The 17,280-nt window shown below is 37.6% G+C and overlaps 1 protein-coding gene across 1 annotated transcript in view; it reads left to right on the forward strand.

Annotated features, from left to right (window-relative positions):
- The window catches only part of LOC122315937, a 44,276-nt gene that overhangs the window by 12,014 nt on the left and 14,982 nt on the right, over positions 1-17,280 (forward strand). The window contains exons 4-6 of the mRNA XM_043132296.1: positions 1,264-1,324; positions 2,242-2,314; positions 6,146-6,223. Coding sequence (XP_042988230.1) covers positions 1,264-1,324; positions 2,242-2,314; positions 6,146-6,223 — 212 coding nt within the window. The remainder of the gene's footprint in view (positions 1-1,263; positions 1,325-2,241; positions 2,315-6,145; positions 6,224-17,280) is intronic.

Below are 17,280 nucleotides of genomic sequence, written 5' to 3' on the forward strand. Positions count from 1 at the left end.
AGAGTGGCCCAAGATTGTAAAGTTGACGCCTTGACAGATTTCTTTTTTAATTTATTGTACACTGAGAATAAGGGGTGGAGGTGTAGACAAACTTCTTTGGATTCCATCCAAGAAAGGAAAGTTCATAATTTGCTCATACCAAGCACTAGTTATTCAAGATACAAATTCCTTCCCTTTTAAGAACATATTGAAGATTTGTGCCTCTAAGAGCAGCTTTCTTCATTTGGACAGCTTCTTTATGGGTTGGTGCTGTATGTGTAAAAGGGAGGGGTTATTATAGATCATCTTCTACTTCATTGTGAGATTGCCAGTGTCATGCGGTATGATTTCATTAGCAGAGTTGGTTTGACATGGGTTATGCCTAGAAATGTAGTAGATCTTCTTGCTACCTGGAGTGGATTAAATTATAGTACACAAATTTCTGTTGTGCGGAAGATGGCTCTGATTTATCTATTGTGGTGTGTTTGGAGGGAAAGGAACAATAGAAATTTCAAAGATTGTGAGCAGATATTTGATGAACTCAAAACTTCCATAAAACTTTGTTCCTTTGGGAAATCGCTATTGATTTCAATGGACGCCTCCATGATTTCCTTGTATTGGTCTATAATTCCAACTAGGTATTTCTTTTGTATACGACCCATGTACTTGGGCTATGACTGTTATTATTATCAATGAATTTTACATTTACTGATGGAAAAAAAAAATTTGTGCTGTGAAATATCTTTGCAGAGACAGACTGGTTTCATTATTATATGCCTTGGAATATATAACCTATACTTTGGATATGTTTTGAACTCTTGTCTATTGTGTCCCAAATTTTAAACTAGTCTCTCTCTCTCTCTTGCATTTTATACATGTTGATATGCAGCTGATAGGAATATGTATTGGACTTGTGTAAGGCCATGAGTGTTTTAATGTTTCCTATTTTCTCCTGCCAAAACACCCAAAGACCATGTCCTGCCTTCAATGCTTGAGTTCATTTACAACTTCATGTTTTCAAAAGTTTATGCTTTCTCTTGAATATGCCTTGTGTATTTGGGTTGCTCCCCTATATGCTTTTAATAAAATCAACTTACTTATTAAGGAAAATTCATTCGTGTTCATGAAACATACTTTAGTATGGTGGTTGAACTAACAGTAGAAGTATCAGCTGATATTTTTATCTTATAATAAAATATTTGAGAATGTTCTAATTCAATCTAGTTTTTGTGGTTTTCAGTTACAGATTCTGCAGTACTGATTGCTTCCATTTTTATTTTTTAGGCTACTTGTGGCATACCTGAAATTGCTTTTGCCACATTTGAGAACATGGAATATGGGGAAGGTTCGCATTCTCTCTTTCTCATTTCCTGCTTGTTTGCTAGAATGGTTATTGTTAGTCAGTATGCATTCACAATTAGTTGCACAGCATTTATTGTTTCAGATATTAGGGCAATTTAAAACTTTTTCAGTCTTTATTGCAGTATGGATACAATGAAGATGCACTTTGTATATTTCGCAATATGTTCAAATTAATTATTCTTAAGCTGTACTTTTCCACCTTTTCTCTGACTGATGTGGAACAAAAGTATTGATGCAAAAGAAGGAAAGACTACAGACAAAAGGTGAAATTCCTCACCAATACAATTGAAATGGAAAGAAAGTGAAAAGGGAAACAAAAACTATAACAACACAAGTCAATGTCATTTATGGGTCACTGGGTGAGAACTAAAATATTCAGTCCCAGTTCTTTCTCCTTTGCTAGCAGGTTGCTCTTCTTGTGAACTGATGGCACCGAGTAGTTTGTACTTTTGTTTTTCTTCTTCTTTTTTTTTGTTTGTGAAAAGGTGTAAGCTCTCTCTCTCTCTCTCTCTCTCTCTCTCTCTCTCTCTCTCTCTCTCTCGTTTGACTCTGGTTATTCTTTCTTTTTGTCTTTCTTTCATTGGGTGTTTTAGGGTATCAGTCTATTTCTTTTTTCTTTCCCTTGGAAACCTTTAACCACTTTGAAACACACATCAATAATTGGAGATGGAACAGCTTCATGGATTAATAATTAATCCCTTATTGACTTCCATAATGTCAACTGTACTTGATTCATTGTTTGAAACAAACTCCACAACCGATTTCTTTTTACCTTCACATTGTAGGTTTCCATTAGGTGAATGGATTCTCGAGCTTTTGTTTTCAATTATCCAAGGTTTATACTTGATTATATCTTTGCTTGTCTGGTGCTAAATTCTTACTGTTGTCTTTGCATACCAGATTATATGAAGCCCAATACTGAGACTTATAATTGGGTGATCCAAGCATATACAAGAGCTGAATCTTATGACAGGTGATCTTGTAGCACATCGGTATCAAAGACATGTACAACTATCCATAACTGAGTGGTTTTTGACTATCCTGGTTGTTTGTTGAAAGCATGCAATGATAACTTCATATTTTGGATAGCTCAAAATTGTTACTGAACCCTATCTGTAGTGGTGGGTCCCAAGAACATGGAACTCCTACCAATATGCAGATTAATGTCGCAATCAAGCTAACAACGTAACAATGACAATTTAACTCAATTTTGCTTGTTTAAACCCTGAAATGATTCTTACCACTAATAATCTAAGGAAAAGAAGGATCATTATCGCATACTGGTGTTGTATGTGTAAAGGAGGGGGAGAGTCGATAAATCATCTTCTGTTACATTGTGATGTAGCAAGGACTTTATGGAATGAAGTGTTCATTCGTTCGGCCATGGTCTAGGTGATGCCAAAAACGGTAGAGGCAGCGTTGGCCAGTTGGCCTAGCATAAGAGGCAGCGTTGGGGAAGATGATCCCTATTTGCATCTTGTGGAGTTTGTGGCGGGAGCTCAATGAGCGGACTTTTGAAGACAAGGAAAGATCTTTAGAGGAGCTTAAATTCTTATTTTTTAGAACTCTTTGTAGATGGGCCATAGCTGTAGATTTTAATGGCATGGCCCTTTGAGATTTTCTTGCCTCTAATGTGCCCACTTAGGTGGGGCATCAGAGTTGTAATTCAGGCGTTGCCATTCTTTGATCAATATAATTATTTATTTATCAAAAAAAAAAAAAAAAAAAAAATTTCTTATGTAGACTGTTTTCCCCTAATTATTAACAATGTCAGACTAAACTTGGGGGAAACCTTCCAGCCTCCCCTCATCCTGAAGCCCTCGCATCTTATAGTTTGAAACCTATGCCCCTTGCATTCTAGGGGAGACAGATTTGACTGCAAAGGCTGGTTGGTATTTCATACTTTAAGTACGAATTTATGCACAAGCAATTAGTGCTACCAGTGTTAAGAAAACAGTTTGTGATTGCAAACCAATTTGACATAAGATCATTGGACACAATAATCAGCCTCTCACAATTCCATACCATCCAATCCTTTACCACAACGATTGGGCAGTAGGTCATAAACGTGCACAGTTGTGCCTGTCAAGCTAGAATGCCATGGTTTGGGTGACTGGTGGCCAACGACCATAGACCTACTCATTACTGAACTTGTTGAAGAGATGGAATATAACCAAGGTACATCTTTTTAATTAGAGGTTTCATAATATTTTGCATAAAAATCACGAGTATGCCCCAGTGTGATAATGGCACGATCTGCCAATCCTTGGTTGGCATCTTTTGTGGTTGAGACTGGAACACAGTTTGCTTATATCCACTTCTAGACGGTCTAGTCTTTTGTTCATATTGGAAGCTTTGATTAAATCACTTTTGGCTTCTGTTTCCAGTAGTTTGATTAAATCACTTTTGGCTTCTGTTTCCAGTAGTTTGATTTTTCATTTGGAAGCTTCGATTCACTGATGTTGTTCATTAATTTTTTCTAGTTGGTTTTTAATAGTTATTATTGGTTGGTATTGTTTTGATAGCTGGCTAGTTACTTGGTGATACAAATGTTTTGGTTAGTTGCTGGTTCTATGTTGTTTGGGAGCATCCATTCTTGTGAATTACAATGGTTTCTCAGTGTAATGATGTTGGATCAATCTTTGGTTACCTTTGGTTGTGGTCTTTGTGGTTCTAGTAGTGGTTGATGAGGTCCCAATGTACATGGCGGACTTGTTTGAAATCTAAGCCAAAACTGAAAATGAAAATATATTGATGTTTTTTTCTTATTTCATGGAAGTACATTTTTGCTTGAATCTTCTTTGATAGTGGTATAGAACAATAGTATCATTGGAGTAGATACACAAATTACTTCAAACAAAAGAAGTTGAGTATGCGTAGTGGTCCAAGTAAAGTGAAAACAGAAAGGATTGAATTTGGAATATTTTATTAATATATCTGTTTTCTTGTTCTGGTTTAACTTCTTGATTCAGATACAATGAATATAGTTGTACATAAATTTGTTAAGCTTCTCTCACATGAATGAGCTATTGCTTCTCGCTGCATCTACTCTTTCTAACTTAGATGTGGCATCGTGTGTCTTACCATCCCCCTGATGCCCTTCAATCATCTTCTTGTCCCTTCTCTATATGGCATTCTCATTTAGGTCATCTCTCTCTTTGAAGTTGAGGTGTCAAGTTGCAAGTGTTAGTTATGTATTCTCTTTACTTTGTGAAGCATTTCAACTTATTTAAAATTGTTGTGTGTCTTCTAATCCTCAAGTTGCTAGTTGTGTTTCTAGTCCTTTTGACTTGATTTATTCTCATGTATGGACCCATTATGTTAAGTCCAATAAATTTCTATGAACTCTGCTTTTCTGTCTGTACACTTTCACGATGAGTTATTTGCTCTGGTGACCTTTGCCGGAACCATTCTTTGGGCCCTTTATCTTGAAAACAGTATCCCAACTTTTCCTCTGAGTAGCAGTGCCAGGTGCTTGCTCCATGTAGATTTTCTGCAATAAGCATTGGGGAGAAAAATACGTTTAGAGAGGCTGACACATAATATACTTGTAGTAGTCCATTAGTTGTGAAATATAGTTCAAACTATGGCTATACATGTTAGCTTTCATGTGCTCATCTGGGATTACACATCAAGGTATTATGTCATAATTATCGATGAAATCTGTGGATCACCTGGAACATCATTCTTGTTTACCACAAAAGGTCACTTTGAATGAAATCTTTGTGTGCCAGTAGAAAGTTTGGTGGTTGGAACATGGGACAATATAAAATCAATGGTGGATATATGGATATGAATATCAGAAATATAAAGATAATTGTCAACAGTGAAGATTGAGCCATTTAACTTCTAAGCAGGTTCTATTCCCTTTAATACCGAGTCAGAATAGGTTTTCTTCTCTTATACATTTGTAGTGGTAATGAAGCATTTCCATTAGATCCACCTAGTATTTAAGATAAGCCATTGTCGAATCCATGCCATGAGAGAACTATAAATATTTTAATTGCCACGAAGACCACCCAAAAAAGCTGAATTTGCTGATCCTCTGGGAACAATGCTTGGTCATGGCCACTGTTAATGAAATTACTACGACTGAAAGCTGTCTCTTGAGCTTTGGTAGATCCTTCTTAATTGATTGCCAAATGTTAATTAGATTTCCATTCTCTACTGAAGGCGTGACCAATGAAAAATAGAATTACAAGTTTGGAGTTTGGAGACATTAGAAGGACAAGCAGGATATATAAATCCTGGAGGATGCTTCATATAAACGCCTTTGTCAAGAAACCTATGAAGAATTTTATTTTTTTGATGTTCAACTGACATATAGGCCACTCTTTGGAAGCCACTAGAGCAAGAACAGTTCAAATAGATGCGGACTTGACAAGAGAGCTGATGCTCCAGCATGCTCTCTACATGAGATAACAAAATTTTAAAAATAGCAGATGGATGCAAATTCTGTTTGCTGACGAACAAAAACTCATCAACATATTCTCCACAATCTTCCTACACAGAAAAAAAAAAGAAAAAAAGAAAAAAGAACAGATAAGAAAACTCTCCACAAATTTCCTGACTTTATAATACTATCTATTTTATAATGAATGATATCTATGCTACGGTTTTGTCTAAAAAAGGGTTCAGTTTGGAAGCTTTTCTCTTGAAAGTTGTCTTGATTGTCCTGGTTTTAGTTACTATTTTCTTAATTAACTAACCTGAACTTGAATAATTTCAATAGCTTGTAATTTATAGTTTCAATATATTGGGCTGTATCAATTTATTTATCTTTGGGTTTTGGTATCACATGTAGGGTGCAAGATGTTGCTGAGTTACTAGGCATGATGGTTGAAGACCATAAGCGTTTGCAGCCTAATGTGAAGACCTATGCGTAAGCAGAGTCCTTTCCTATAAAGCTTATTTTTTATGGAAACCTTTTTCAATAATGGAGTTCAGACTCATAAATTGTTTTAGTGATTTATATTATTTCGGACTTTTCCCCCCCATCCTAGAGATGGATTTAGCTGTTAAATTCACCCAGTTACAGAAAACAATAGAGAATCACTCTTCATTGTCAGAAAATAATAAATGGATTTCTTTTGGTTAGGTTTGAATCTTGATAGACATCTTTACCTAACCTTCTTAACTGAATCAAAACTACTAATCTAGTCTCAGACAAATTTTCTGTGAGACCCCGTATGATAAGGGTACGTAGTGTATGGGTTCCTGCATTGCTTGGGAAGGAGTTCTTGCTCTTTATAAGGTTCCAATGGGGGCTCCACTTGTATCATTGATTAGTCCTTTTGGAGTATAGGCCATGTGGCTTGGGCTTTTTATTGGGGTGTTATAAATAGTATCAAAGCCTATCCCAACTAGAAATGTGGGACTTGAGCCGTGCCACCTACGACGGATTGGCCCGATGAGGACGTCGGCAATTTAAGAGAGGTAGATTGTGATACCCCATATGATAATGATAAGGGTAGGTGGTGTATGGGATTTTGCATTGCTTGGGAAGGAGAAGTTCTTGCTCTTTATAAGGTTCTAATAAGGCTTAAATTGTATCATTGACTAATCCTTTTGGAGTATAGGCCATGTGGTTTGGATCTTCCATTGGAGCGTTACATTTTTGCATACCAAAACTTTATTTAGAGTTGGTGTCAACCAACTTATAAAAAAAAAAGTTGGCGTCAACCAAAAATACACAATAGAAGAATTATCTAACAGAAAATTTTCGAATCTTTTCTAAGTGAGCGATCAGGGAAGTCTCGTATTAGTTCATAAATCATTAACAACCTTCTCCACAAAACCATCAGCTCCTAACCATATCTTTTCGAACCTCCACAATCCAAAAAAATAGGAAAATGATCCGGGCATAATTGATCATTTTATGATCTAGATAATGAGCATCCCAAGAAGCAGAAAGAAGGAACATGTCCAATCTCGACCAATCCCAATTGTTGGACCATGTGAACTCACCCCTGACAAGAGGAAGGTCCAAAAGATCCAAATAAAAGATGAACCTAGGAAACTCCTCTAGCGCCGAACTAATATGAGGCTCCCCAAATCACTCACTCGGGCAATTTAGGAAGAGATTTTTTTCGATAAGTAAATGATTGTATTCATAAGAATAGACATAACCCAAGTACACAAGATGACATACAAGAGGTAAAACCTATTTAGGAAGAAGAAATGGAAACAAGAAATTCATGAAAATCAAGGCCACTAAAATCTACAACTATGGCCCATAGAAATAAAGTGCTGACAAAGAGTAATGAAGGCCGCTTGTCTTCAAATGTCCAGTCATTTAGCTCATTCCATAGACACCACAGGATATAGATAAGAACCATTTTCCACACAGCTGTGATTTGTGAAATACCTTCTAAATTTGTTTTTCTTTTCTTTTCTTTTCTCAGGCCTTGGAGTTTTCTTTAATTTGGCTCAAATGTTAGTCACAATTTAGAGGAGAGTACCTATCAAAACCAATTTAGAGGAGTCATTTGTGGGGAGGGGGCAGGGGATTCAAAGATTAAGAATCCTGATATTTGTTCATGTATGTAACATTAATGACCTACGGGTAGGGGTGTTATAGTGTTCCCCCCCCCCCCCCCCCCCCCCCCCCAAAAAAAAAAAAAAGGGTGGGTCTTCTCCCTTGATTGGAGAGATGACTACTGGAATGCTGATCTTAATGGCCCAACAAGATAAAAGAAAAGAATTTGCATCCATAAAATAGATAGTCTGTTTTGAAGGCTTAAGGTTGGGTTTGGGTGTTGAGAAGTGTTGAAATATGTTGTAAATAGTAGTGAAAAAGTAGGTGAAAAGTAATAATATAATATTGCATAGTAGTAAAAAGTAATGAATAGTAATAAAAAGTAGGTGAAAAGTAATAATAAAGTAATGAATGGTAGTGGAGTATGTTGAGAAGTGTTGAGATACTAGAGTATCTCAACACTAAATCTGTTAAATTGAAGATAGAGTCTGTTATGAAGGCTTAAACCTGTTATATTGAAGAATAGGACCAGATACTTTAAATTTGAGAATATGTGGTTGAAGGTAGATGGGTTTATGGATAAGATTAGATCGTGGTGGTCCTCATATAAGATCTCGAGTGCTCCCAGTTTGGTTTTAGCTGGGAAACTTAAAGCCTTGAAAAATGATCTAAATGGAATATGGAAGTTTTTGGGAACTTAAATGACCAAAGGAATAACCTATTTCAGGAACTGCAACGTTTTGAGGAAAAAGAGGCAACTGGGGCCCTCCCGGTTGATGAGAAGGCAAGAAAAATTGTTGTAGTAGCTGAGCCGGAAAAAATACACTCATGGAAGAGATATCTTGGAGACAAAAATCTCGGGTCCTTTGGTTGAAGGAACGGGATAAGAGCACAAAGTTTTTTCATCGAGTAGCTAATTCCCATTGAAGAACCAATGCCATCGAAGTTCTTCATTCAGAAGGGAGAGTTCTTTCCGACAGAGTAGCTATAAAGGATCACATTGTCCACTTTTATGACCAGCTCCTAAGGAGAAATATCGTTGGAGGCCCAAGGTCGATGGGCTGATTTTGGATTCTATTGATCCACCAAGTGCAGCTTGGTTGGAGAGACTGTATGAAGAGGAGGAGATTCTTAAAGTGTTAAAGGGGATGGAAAAAGACAAGGCCCCAGGTCTAGATGGTTTCACAATGGCTTTCCTCTAGGCTAGTTGGGACATTCTCAAGGAGGACATCATGAAGGTCGTTCTCGAATTTCACTCATTAATGAAATTTGATAAAAGCCTCAATGTTTCATTTATTGCCCTTATTCTGAAAAGGGCAGGGCCGGTGGAGATGCAAGATTTTTGTCCCATAAGTTTGGTGAGTGGGGTTTACAAAATCATCTCCAAAGTGCTAGTCCAGCGGTTGAGCGCATTTATGGGGAAGATCATCTCAAAGTCCCAAAATGCCTTTGTAAAAGGAAGGCAAATACTAGACTTGGTCCTCATTGCTAATGAATGCTTGGAGAGTAGAGTCGGAGCTGACATTCTAGGTATCTTATGCAAATTGGATATGGAGAAAGCTTTTGATCATGTAAATTGGTATCTTATGCAAATTGGATATGGAGAAAGCTTTTGATCATGTAAATTGGGATTTCTTGGTGTATATACTTGGCAGGTATGGCTTTGGGGAAAGGTGGTGCCAGTGGATGAAGCGTTGTAGCACATAAGTGAAATTCTCTGTTTTGATTAATGGCACTCCCGATGGCTTCTTCAATAGCTCTCGTGGCTTGAGGCAAGGGGACCCTTTATCCCTTTTCTTGTTCATTTTAGTGATGGATGTTCTGAGTAGAATGTTGAAAGGGATGGCGGATACGGGTTTCATTGTCAAATGGATTGAATACCTCCATTGTGAGGATTTCCTTTCATTATAAAGGCACCAATGTGCAGTATACATGGCTAGAATTAAGCCTAAATTACAACAATCAAAATCTTTCTAAGTATGGAAACTAGGACTCTGTACAAATTCTAAGGAAGGAAATATATACAATTGTCTAAAACTAAATAAGGAAACAATGAGCGTATTATGCTAACATCCTCCCTCAAATTGATGCTGGTCAGTTAAGAAGCATCAAATTGCCCACAAGAAACTGATGACGTTGTCGTGTCATGTCCTTCGTAAACACATTTGCGATCTGGAGGTCAGTAGAAACATGAGGAAGTGTAATGATGTGAGTGTCCAATACTTCTTGAATGAAATGACAGTCCACCTCAATGTGTTTGGTACGTTCATGAAAAACGAGATTGGCAGCAATCTGAATGGCACTTGTATTGTCAGCATGTAGAGGTGTAGGAGCGGACTAAACACAACCAATTTTAGCAAGGAGACCATGAAGCCAGAGAATCTCAAAACAAGCAGCGGACATTGCACGGTATTTAGATTTAGTGGAAGATTTGGAGACACGATCCTGTTTCCTACTCTTTCAAGATATCAAGGAGTCACCAAGAAATACGCACCAACCCGTAACAGGTCGTCGCGTATCAGGACCTCCTGCCCAATCAGCATCACTGTAAACCACAAGACGAAGAGGAGTTCTAGTTGGGAAGAATAGGCCACGACTAGGAGAACCTCGAAGATATTGAATGATACGACGAACAGCAGCCAAGTGTAGATGACGTGGAGCCTGCATGAACTAACTAACGTGCTGTACAACAAATGAAATATTAGGTTGAGTAATAGTCAAATAGTTTAGGCTCCCAACTAATTGTTGATACATAGTGGGGTCAAGAGGAGATCACCCTCTTCCCGACGATACTTCGTGTTTACTTCCAAAGGAGTATCCACAGAAGAAGTATCTTGAAGATAAGCCAAAGTAATAAGATCCCGAGTGTATTTATGCTGATTCAAAAAAATGTCAGAAGGATCAGTATGGACTTCCAACCCCAAGAAGTAGGTAAGAGGACCAAGATCCTTCATATGAAATGAGGCTTGAAGATGCTGCTGCAATCAGGTGATCAGGGCAAAGTCCGTCCTAGTAATAACAATATCATCAACATATACTAGAAGAAGCACAATGCCAAGAGATGTCTTGCAGAAAATAAAGAAGAATCATAGTCACTCTGATTAAAAGAAATTGAAGCAAAATGGAGCGGAATTTATCAAACCATGCTTGGGGAGCCTGGTTCAGCTCATACAACGATCTTTTCAACTTACAGATATCTGAGGAAGAAGAAGAGGACAAACCAGGTAGAATGGTCACGTAGATCTCTTCTTTGAGATCACCATGAAGAAAGGCATATTTGACATCCATTTGATGAAGAGGCCAACCTTGGGAGGTAGCAACAGATAGAACAGTCCAAACCGTAGTCATCTTGGCAACCAGAGCAAAAGTCTCCTCATAGTCCACCCCATACTCTTGCTGATTGTCAAGTGCAACCAATTGGGCCTTATACCAATTCTAAGTCCCCTCAGAACGCAGCTTGATAGAATAGACCCATTTGCACCCAATGGCTTTCACCTGAGCAAGACAAGGAACAACATCCCATGTATGATTATCCTAAAGAGCTTGAAGTTCCTTAGCCATTGCCGCACGCCAACAGTCATGTTTAGCTGCCTTAGAATAACCTGACGGAATGGGAATGAAGGACAGAGTAACATGAAGAGAGGTATGAGAGAAACCATACCGGTCTGGTGGACGAGATACGCTGGTTGAATGGCGAGGAACTGTGATAGTATCTGGATCACCTGTAGAAGATTCAATCTAAATAGGCTTAGATGACGAACCAGGCTCAAGAAGGGGCAAAGTAGGTCTTTGTCTTTCATATACAAGTCCAGATTTGAATCGATCAGGGAAAGGAGTTGGGTCATCAAAATTAGGCAAAACATACATCTCAGGCAAAGACTCAACATGATAAGAAAAAAATGACTGATTTTCAAAGAACACAACATGACGAGAAATACGAAATCGGTTAGAGCATGGATCATAGCAAACATAGCCTTTATGAGAAGCACTATAACCCATAAAAGCGCACCTAACAGATTGAGCAGATAACTTATGACGGTCATGGGAAGGCAAATGAACAAAACAAATATAGCCAAAAGTATGCATATCAAGGTATGTAGGATGCTGATGATAAAGATGAAAGTAAGGACTTTCAAAATTCAAGACATTCGACGGCAATATATTAATTAAATAAACTACCATAGATAATGCTTCGACCCAGAATTTAGGTGGAACGGAGGATTGGAGCAGTAACGTACGAACAACATCCAACAAATGTCTATTTTTACGTTCAGAAACACTATTTTGCTGAGGCTTATATGGACAAGAACACTGAGAAATAATGCCTTTTTGTTGGAGAAAATTATGAAAGTCATGAGACATGTATTCACCACCTGAATTAGACCTCAGAATTTTAATGCCAGAAGAAAATTGTGCTTCAACATAAGCTGTGAATTGTTGAAAGACAGAGAAGACATCAGATTTTGAGCGGAGAAAATAAATCCAAGTATACTTCGTATAATTATCAATGAATGTAACAAAGTATTTATAATTTGCATGGGAGATAACAGGAGAAATTTCCCACACCACTATGAATCAAATCGAAACAACGTTCAGCATGACTACTATGAGAAGAAAAGGCAAGAGACTTACTTTTGCCTAATTTACATGTGGAACAATCAACAGAGAGAGGAGAAGAAAATTGATCTTTATTGCCCAACAAACCAAAATTTATGACATGAGATAAAATAACGGAATTAGGATGACCTAACTGTTTATGCCACATTTCACACTTATTGTTCATAGTGTTACAAGCAAATGAAATAACAACAGGAATGGAAAAATGCAGAGGAAATAAATGTCCAACTTTAGGCCTCCTCGCAAGTATCTTGCCCAACACCTGATCCTGCACAAGACAATCATCACGAGAAAAACGAACATCACGGTGGTTATCAATCAATTGATCTACTGAGATAAGATTAGTAGAAAGTTGAGGAGATACAAAAACATCTCTAACAGTGGAATCCACATCCCCAATAGCATGAATAGGTAATTGACTACCGTTAGCAATCTGAATGTGTGTCGAACCAAAGTCTGAAGATTGCTAAGTATATCAGAAGAACTAGTCATGTGATTAGATGCACCCAAATCAACAAGCCATGAGGGGGAAAAGGAACCGTTACCTTGCAGCCCTAAGGCTGAAAAAGCTGAAATAATCATCTACTGAACCTTCTCAGTAGTAAGAGTAGAGGAGTCATCAACAGTAGTAGAAGAAGTGGAACCCACAGCAGCCTGATAAGCATTAGCCTGACGATTTTGAGGACGAGTAGGACAATCTTTGATAATATGCCTAGGCTTCTTATAATAGTTGCATGGTTTCTGTGCACAGTTATTAGCAATATGGCCGTATTCTTTGCAGCTGAAACATTGAATTGTCCGCATTTCTTGTCCCTTGCATTTTCCTTGAGCAGTATAAGTCACTGCATTGGGTATCATTTTTTCATGCTGATAAGTGGCTTGGGTGGCAAGACGTTGCTCCTCACGAAGTAACTCCCCAAAACAAACATCCAAAGATGGCACGGGAGCATGATTTATCAAATTGGAGCAAGTGGCCTCAAATTTAGGGCGTAACTTCATTAAAAATTGATCTTGCTTGCTTTGCTCATCAACTTCCTAAGAGAGATTGTTCTGGTACGGCATAAATTATGTCAGTAAATTCTCCTTAGAGATTATTAAATCCAGAAAAATAATCCTGAATGGAGAGATCGCCTTGAGTATAACTAGCAATTTCGTACTCTAACTAAGACCGTCAGGCTGTATTGTCCTGATTATACAGCTTTTTAAAATATTCCCACATAGATTTAGCAGTCTTATAGGGCCTCAGATTAAGAACAATAAGAGGATCAACTGATGCTAAAATCCATGTCATCACCCTAGCATATTTGATCTTCCACTGAGCTAATTTAGGAAGCTCAGTAGGAACTGGATCACTCCCATCAATATGACCCCATAACTCATTTCCCATAACAAATAAACGGAATTGAAATTCCCATGTAGAATAGTTCTTACCCATGAATTTCACAGTGAAAGAATCGGAAGACATGATACTCGTAAGTGAGAAAAAAATTCACAAGTCCAAGAAAGAAGAATACCTGCCCAACTTAAATGTGCCGACAACCAGAAAAAAAACAAACTGCCGACACCCAAAGCTTCACAAGAACTTGCCGACGATAACCCACGAAGAAGAAACACGCACCAAGAGCACCGAATACCACAAAACAATCACGGAAATGGAAACAGAAATTGCCAACAAGAAGCCTGGAACCAGAAACGTGCAGTAAGGAAGCCAAAATCCAAAAAGGCACCAGACCCACGACCAGAATGCACCGAAAATAAGAGGAGAAACCGAAACTGAACCTAGATGGTGCTGAGTCACCATAATAGAACAAAAAAAAAGCATAGATGCCGTCGACAACCCAAAGATTGAAGCTCAAGAGAAAAAAAAATTCGAAAAATTCCTAAACCTAGTAACCTGCTCTTGATACCATGTCAAATGGATTCAATACCTCCATTGTAAGGATTTCCTTTCATTATAAAGGCACCAATGTACAGTATACACGGCTAGAATTAAGCCTAAATTACAATAATCAAAATCTGTCTAAGTATGGAAACTAGGACTCTGTACAGATTCTAAGGAAGGAAATATATACAATTGTCTAAAACTAAATAAGGAAACGATGAGCGTATTATGCTAACATTCACCTTGGGTTCCTCTGTAGGTGGCTCCTCATATGGTAGTCTATCAATCTCTCATCTACTTTTCGTTGACGACACACTGATTTTTTGTGAGCCAGATCCCGATCAGACTTGCTCTCTGAGAGCCCTCTTGCTTTGCTTTGAAGTTGTCTCCTATCTCAAGGTGAATCTATCAAAATCCAAGGCAATGTGGGATGGAATTGTTGAGAAGATTGAGTGCAAACTAGTGGGTTGGACGAGACTTTACTTGTCCAAAGGCGGCATAATCACTTAAGTTAAGAGCACACTTTCCAATCTCCTCACATACTTTCTATCTTTATTTCCTTTGCCTACAAGTGTGGCGTATAAATTGGAGAAGATTTTTCGTGATTTCCTATGTGGCAGTTTTGAGGATGTGAAAAAATTCCATTTGATCAAGTTGGATAAAGTATGCACACCTTTGTCTAATGGCGGATTTGGGGTTCGTAAATTGAGAACTTTCAACTAGGCTCTCATAGGAAAATGGTTATGGCGGTATCATAGGGAAAGAGATGCCTTTTGGAGGAAAATTATCGAGGTTAAATATGGGAGCATTTGGAGAGGTTGGTGCTCTAATGAAGTAAGAGGGGCCTAGGGCGTGGGTGTGTGGAAATTTATTCGCAATGGCTGGGAAGACTTGCTTCCTAATTGCATGTTTGCAGTGGGTAGGGGCACATAAGTCAGATTTTGGCACAACACTTGGTGTGGTGATGTTGCTTTGAAGATTGCTTTCCCCCCATTTTCAGGATTGCGTTCGATAAGGACGCCGTAGTTGCTGATAATATGACCTTCTCCTTTGACTCCACTCAATGGTTAGAAAGATTTATTAGAGCAGCACAGGACTACTGATAAAAAAAAATTAGAGCAGCACAGGACTGAGAAATGGGAGATATTGCTGATTTTTACAGCACGTTATACACTTTGAACTTCCATGTAGATGGAGAGGATCGTTTGCTTTGGACATCCACAACGAACAAGAACTTCTCAGTCCGATCCTTCCATAAGGTATTATCGACCCACCCCCCCAATGCATTCCCTTGGAAGTGCATATGGAGGAGTAATGCTCCCCTCAAAGTGGCTTTCTTTGGTTGGCTAGCATCTCATGGGAAAATTTTGAATATTGACAAACTGAGAAGGCGTGGCCTCTACTTAATAGATTGGTGCTTCATGTGCAAACATGACAGTGAATCAGTGGATCACCTATTTCTTCATTGCGAAGTAGTTAAGGTTTTATGGGATGAAATTTTCACAAGGCTTGGTAAGGCATGGGTAATTCCTAGAAGGGTGTTAGAGTTATTGGCACGTTGGAGAGGAATCCGGGGCAACGGGTAGATCGCGGCTATTTGGAAGATGGTGCCTCTTTGCCTAATGTGGTGCACATGGAATGAGAGGAATAGTCGTTGTTTCGAGGGCAAGGAGCGCACACTGGAAGGGTTTAGGGACTTTTTTTTTTTTTTTTTTATCACAATACCTTGTTACTTTGGACTTCTTCTATTGTATTGAACGGAACATCTTTTAATGACTTCTATGTTGCTTTTCGCAGCACTTAGCTTGTAATTAGGCTTTTTTTTGTATACTCTGTGTACTCAAGCCTTGCCTATTTACTTGGATTAATAACATCTTTTCTTGCTTATCAAAAAATAAAACATATATATTGAAGAATAGGTGTCTCCAAGGTTTTACACTGGGTCAATAATTAACATAAAATCTATTAATTGACTCAATAAAATTTAATTTTACCTGTCAATGAAGAAAATAATTAACATAGAATAATTAGTTCATCAGCTTATAGACTGAGTCTGTTGTACAATAATTATCTTTTCTTGGAATCATATGGCCATGATTGGTTAGTAGAATTTTTAAGGAATTTTTAGAAGTTTTGAAAAAAATTTTGAGACATTTTTTTATTGGATTTTGTGAAAGTAGTATGAAAAATGAGAAATCGTTTGGATTTTTTTTTAAATGTGTTTTTATTGGAGTTTGTGAAAGTGAATAGGTAGTTTGAAAATTGTCTAAATAAAATTTTTGTAAGATGTTTTTCAGGTTTTTTTAGGAAATATGAGAAAATTTGTATCTAGCGAGAAGCTGATTTATTTTTTTAGAATTAGAACTTTTTAAGACCATAGAATGTTCCTGCTAATTATGACCTTTTTGGGATTTAAAAGATGTTTGGATTGAAGTTGAAAAATTCTTGAATACAAGAATATTATTCATGCCCAAGGTCACAATTGTGAATTTAAATACAAGAACAATTAGGCACCTTTAATGTGATAAATAGGCTGCTATCAAGTTTCCATGTGATTTGGTATGATCACCATAGTTCTGTAAGTTGGGGTGAGACTAAAGCATCTATCTCCTCACTCAGGCAAAATACATGCTTTTACAATTGTAAAAATCCTGCTTTAGTTTAGATATAAAATTGAGTTATGCTCCTTACAAGCATTGGCGTTTAAAATACCAAGACTTTTTTATGTATGCTGATGTGGCAGACTTCCACATCAGCAGTCTTTTGTGTGTCAATAACGATGCTTGCAAATAGATTTATTATATATAATTTGAATTTAAAGTGCCTCCATATCCATTATGTTTCTTAGTGCTCTTATGGCCAAAGATGGAGTTATTTAGCTGGTTTTGCCTAAGATAATAACTTGCATTTGCTGTATAGAAATTTTGCATTTTGCGCAGATTAGAAATATATAGATTTTTTT

Source organism: Carya illinoinensis, chromosome 7 (assembly GCF_018687715.1).
Source record: "Carya illinoinensis cultivar Pawnee chromosome 7, C.illinoinensisPawnee_v1, whole genome shotgun sequence".
NCBI classification, from domain to species: Eukaryota; Viridiplantae; Streptophyta; class Magnoliopsida; order Fagales; family Juglandaceae; genus Carya; species Carya illinoinensis.